At 36.2% G+C, this 6000-nt stretch overlaps 1 protein-coding gene across 3 annotated transcripts in view; it reads right to left on the reverse strand.

Annotated features, from left to right (window-relative positions):
- Positions 1 to 4632, reverse strand: part of CAMK2D (calcium/calmodulin dependent protein kinase II delta) — a 279011-nt gene extending 274379 nt beyond the window's left edge. For 2 of the 3 annotated variants that reach the window (XM_065877933.1, XM_065877935.1), the window contains exon 1: positions 4542 to 4630. In XM_065877933.1, the coding sequence (XP_065734005.1) occupies positions 4542 to 4608 (67 nt within the window). In that variant the 5' untranslated portion in view covers positions 4609 to 4630. Of the gene's footprint in view, positions 1 to 4541 lie in introns of all 3 variants that reach the window. The other variant, XM_065877934.1, reaches the window with a different exon arrangement.
- Between the last annotated feature and the right edge of the window lie 1368 nt (positions 4633 to 6000).

The raw sequence follows: 6000 nt of genomic DNA on the forward strand, positions 1-6000 counted from the left end.
TAAATACAACTAAACATAACCAAAGGACACTAAAATGATAAGGATGATACACGCCACTTTGGGTCTCAATAATTGAAGAGTTGTAGAGATTCCGTGTACAAAAATCAAATGATTTACTAATTTTTTCTGAAAATATTGTTTGAGCCAAGAAACTTTTCAAAAGTTAGTATCATTTGCCCAATTAGTTCTAAATTGCCAAATCAATAATGTATAATCAGAACTTGATTCACCTACATCGTCTCAGTTCTACTTCCAATTCAAGACAAGTAACCACGAGGTTGAGAAATTACAGTAATTTCTTGACTGCCTGGATGCCAAAAAAAGAAAACAGTATAGCAAGAGTTAGTTATTGACATCCCTATTATAACATAAATAAGACTACTTAGGGACATACATGCAATATTCAGATTTCACAGCTGAGACCTAATTTTCTGTACATGGTCAAAACAGTTTACAAAGTCCTGATTCACGGTCTAGTAATACCAATCTAGGAATTAACAAAACTAGCAAAATCAAAGTTTACTTGCATTATATCTGAAGTTTTACAGAAATATAAAATGAAACCCCATTTTAACTTTAGCGATAGAGGTAAAGTATACTTGTAATAGCATATATTATTTCAAGTTTCTATTGTAATTTATAATATTTTACAAAACAATGACTTATGGTATATCACAGACTCTATGTAATAAGAAGTGGTTTCTAATGATCAAAAACATACAAAAATCTTTTACCACAAGGAGGCTTTAAAATGTGAAATAAGTCACATGCACTGTTTCCAAAGACATCTGCCACCAGAACCATCAGTCCACTGGATTCTGAACTGCAATCACAGTCCTTCATGGACTTTACGTAATCTGACAGTACCTTACAGTTATAAAAATGTCAAAATAGACAAAATATCAAAAGAGAAGGGCAAATTAGCATTTGTTAAGTACTAACCTAATTTATCAAAATGATATAATTTCTACTTGTCATGGTAATAATATGAGAAAATTCTATTATCACTATCTACCATTTACTAAGCACACCTTCTATTCCTAGCTAACAAAAAAAATTTTAGAGGACAGAAATTACATATAAAATATCAGATGACTGAAACATTTCTACACTATTTTTTATTTTTAAAAACAAGCCAAATGATATATGAATGTACTCATCTATGTGATCAGTACCGTATGAACGTACGAACAGAGTGCATGCAAAGAGTATGAATGCTCTTTGCATGCACGTGTTAACGCAAAAGGAAAGAAATTCTTCAACAGACTCTGAGTCTCCCAAATATGCTGTGTGTGACTAACAGCTGAGAGGAAATGCAACTGAAACTGTCTGCTGGAAATCCATTAACATCTAGGCACAGAAAATTACATGGGTGACAGTATAGCTGGAGGTGCAAATTTGTGCAGGAATGTAGCCAAAGTTTTGGCAATTCCCTCATGCTCTTAGATGTACTGACAATGGCCTTTCTTTTTCAGTTGTAATGTTACACTTAAAGAACATTATTTAATGGAGTTGAAGGACCTGCTTAGTCTTTAAAACAAATAGGCTTAAAACTTGGATTTACAGAGGTATGGCATTTCTAATAATACAAACAAAAATTTGCAGAAAAAGTTCCATGATCCACAAAAACTGCCATACGCAATCAAAAAAAAAAAGTCATTACCTTGAGGTGAAAAAATGCTGTTTCGCATTTCATTCTACATTTCCCTTTAAGGAAATTACTTTAAATTTTTTTCTGCAAAAGAAGTTTTTTAGGATCATTATCTTCTGGGAAGGGAGTGCTTTGAAAGGAGAATTCATATTTTTAAGCACTTGCTCTTACTATACTACCTTACAGACTTCTTTACATCCAGTATTTGCTTGTTCTTAGGAATGAACTAGGTATCTAACTCCTTTACACACCATTTAATAGCCACATTTGATACGAGTCACTCTGCACTGAGCCCCCCCTACTATGTCCTCAATGCTGTAGAATGTGATACTAAAAAATGAAAGCATGGTATTCTCCCATTAAGAGTTTATAGCTTACTATCAGTATAGGTTTAACAAATGCATACATTCAAAGGTATAAATATTCTATAAACAACTCTAATTAGTGTGACAATATAAAATAAATTGAACATTTTGAAGGAAAAGTACGACAGTATTTTATAGGTGAGCAGTAATAAGTAAAATTGACAGAGCATTTTGCACTTTTTAAGAAGTAGTTCTCATAAAATTCACTGAATCCTCAAAACAGCCCATTAATACCATATAGGGATTTTTTTCCCCCATTTTACTGAAGAATCACCTGAGACCAAGAAAAGTTAAGTGAGCGAACCAAATCTACAATACTAAGTACACTAAGTAGTAGAACCAAGATTCAAACCGGGTTCTCACAGCTAAATCAAGGCTGCCACTGGATTTATGATTTTCAAGTTCTGTCACACAAACAATTTCCTTTGATCCTTACAACAACCCAATGAGGTAACAGCAGCCAATATTCACCTAATGCGTATTACATAGCAGGCATTGTTCTATACTGCATTAATTCACTTACTTGTCACAAAAACCCTGTAAGAGGATTAAATTATTATTTGATTTTACAGATGAGAAAACTGAGGCTCATAGAAAATACGTAAACTGCCCAAGATCAGACAAATAATAGGTAGGGGAATCATAATTTAAATCCAGGGCATCTAGTTCCCACACCTTCTTCTTCACCTCATTCTTCAGTAGGTTAAGAAACTTGCCCAAAGTCACAAGAAAAGAAAATTGCAAAGGGAGAACAAGAAGCATGCATGTTAGCCCTTTACCCTAACTACTTTCCCTAAATGTAATCTGAACAATAAGGATCATTAAATCCACAAGGGGCAAGGTGGCTTTGGAGTAGATTGTTCTCTAAGGCAGAGTATGAGCAGGTGAGAAACATCAGCAGAGTAGCAGGGAGAAGGAGTCCCATCAGGCTAGAGAAGACTTATCCTCCACCCATTCGAGGCAAAAGAAAGTAAAATAAAATGTATGTGAGCAGAGACAGGCGTATTTGCCACCCTGGTGTAGGTAGTATGAACTGCGCTAGATGAAAAGGGATGAGTCTAACTAAGAAATTAGTAAACATGAAGCACAAGACTGATTTATTTTGAGAGAAAATTTAAAGCCACTGAAAGATATGGGATAGGTGTTGTAACGCCTCCAAAAGAACGGATACCCCACTCCTGCCAAAAGTACCTAGCACACAGGAAGAAATTATATAAGCACCGAAAAAAATCTGACTACACTTTTTCCTTTTTCTTTTTAACACTAAAATGTCATTTACAGTCTAGCAGCTCCTTTACCATTAAAGATGTTCTGTGGAGGAGAGAGAAGTGGGGAAAGGGAACATAATTGAGCATAACATGCTTCTCGTTAGTTCTCATGTCCTGAATCTATGGTGCGGGTTACTTTAACAGGTAGACCGTCCTCAGACTCATTAAAATCAGGTGAAGGAAATCACAACAAAATCCCATTTAAATGAATAAACTGAAATGTCAACCTAAATCTAAAGTACACGTTAAAAAGTAGAATCTGCAATGAAGAGAAAAAAAAATCATGGCAGAGACAGACACAATGATACCAGGATACTCTAGAAAGCAACACTTTTTAGAAGACAAATTAAAGGAAAAGTAACCCTAATGGAATTTTTTCTCTCGTTACTTAAAATAAACCAGGTCACTGTAATGGACCTACACTATGGCATTTTGTTCATTTTAACTTCATTTTTATTTCATCAAGCCATAAATTCCCATGGAAACACCTTAGACACGTGCTCACAACAATTGGAATGCTTACCCTTTCAGTATAAGTACTTTTGCATGAGTTCAACAAAATAAAAAGAATGCAATGAGGCCCCTCCAAGTTTTTTGCTTATGTCAACAGCTATTGTATGAGTACGAATTACCTTTGCGGTTATAAAGCATGTGTAAAATACATTACATGAGTGAGAAGCCTTACTGCAGACGATCCAGTAAAGGTCTGAACTGTACACAGAAAATCAAGCTGAATTTCCTCGAATATAGCAACCATAAAATTTTCCTCCCAACACCATTACTGTTAAATATACCTTGATGAATTAAGTTCAAGTGTAACTACAATTGAAATATATGATTCAGCTGAGTTATGACCCATTTTTCCTCTCAAAAGCAAAAGGGAATAATGACAGTTGTGAGACTTACATTTTTCCATTCCAGGGTTTTTCTGAAAGTTATTTCACAGGGGAGCTAAAGGCAAAATGCACTTAGTGACATTTATTTGCTTTAAAATAGTTATTTATGCTACTACTCACAGGACAGATAGCATTTTAATAACAATTTATCAAATAACAATTGTATTTGGTCATTTATTTTTAAACTGTACAGACCAAGAGGCATTCAGGAAGGAAATAATCACAAAATGTCATATGATACCTAAGGCTACAATTATAACTAAATGACATATTTACATACAACAGAACCAACATACAACAGAACAAACAACCAACATGACAAATACACAAGTAACATATATATGTGATTGAAAATACCCACCCCTAGCAGAAAGCTTTTTGGTGTTGATAATTTTGGCAGCATATTCTTGTCCAGTAGGGATTTTCATACATCTTCTCACCACTGAGAATGCCCCCCTGAAAACCAATAATTAGCAGGTCATCAATATAATCAGCTCTGATATTCTATTAAAAACGCACATCTGAGCATTTTTATTGAACTTAGTGAACTGTCAAATATCAGTATACCATAAAGTAATATCCAGAAAACGAACCGTTCTTCCTGGAAACTGAGACCCTCTTTAATGTTGAAGAATAAAATTAGATTTCATTAACTGGGAGCACACATTATTAATCAACAAAATGAAGAGAACTGCCAATTACGACGGCTCTTGTTTGCACATGAAATTTGAAAACATTTTACACTTCACGCTAACACAGCACCAAATGCTCTGAGAAGAAACCCTGCAAAGAGCAGAGCTGAGACGGAGCAGCAAAAAATCTGCTTATTTTAGTAGGGAAAATAAAATTAATGTGGCTCCAAGTAAGTAAATATGGTGATTGTTTTCATTAAAATAAGTCTTAGGAACACTTGAGTGGGGTTTAACAAATCCTGCTATGGTGATTTCTCTGTGCCCTGTTTTGGGCTGGGGGAGGGGAGAGATTTGAATTAAGCTGCTCTTCCGACATATTCTCCATGTTTTAACAGCAGACAACATAAATATATAAGGATATGATTTTCATTACATTTAAAAGATATTTACATGTCCTTTAATTCGACTGTATAAAACAACAACACACATAAACGCGCCCCTTCCTTAAGCAATTTTCGAAACTAGCGACAGATGATTTGGGTTTGGGTTTGATGCTACATAAATTAACGTTCACGGCTCGGCCTCTAGATTCTTTGCATAGGTTCTCAGTAGGTCTCCTGTCCCCTTCCTTAACATCACCAAGTACAGTAGTTCTGCCCGTCAGGTGTAGGAGGTCGTTTTACACAACGATGGTCTACCCTTGGGAAGCTCTCTCCCGGTCACCAAAGGGCTTTTCCGCTGCCTGTATAAATAAATCCTCCCAGAGAATGCGAAGATGTACACGTAAATCCTAGGAAGGATGATGATGAGCGAGTAATCTAGTGCAAAGAATAATCGTGGATATGGGACAGGGGTTCGAGTCCCTTGGGGTGGCCCTTTTCCTGGACAGAACAACTACTGGACGCGAAATAGACTCTACGCCAAGTTGAACTTTCGGCATCAATAAATATGGCACCGTCTGTGGCAGCGAGTTCTCATCCGTACGTGGGTCGTACGGCCGACACGCCTGCGAAGCAGGCGGCATCTCTATTTACAGAAAACATGATCTATGTTGCATTTTACATGGGTTCTTGTTTCCTCTCCATACACACAGACACACGCTCGCACACTTCTCAGGATGACAGCTACAACTGCAGGGATCGTAAATCCACCAAGTCTCTGGTGCAGAAAGGTGGGGGGAGCGGGAGA

Source organism: Phocoena phocoena, chromosome 5 (assembly GCF_963924675.1).
Source record: "Phocoena phocoena chromosome 5, mPhoPho1.1, whole genome shotgun sequence".
Taxonomy (NCBI): domain Eukaryota; kingdom Metazoa; phylum Chordata; class Mammalia; order Artiodactyla; family Phocoenidae; genus Phocoena; species Phocoena phocoena.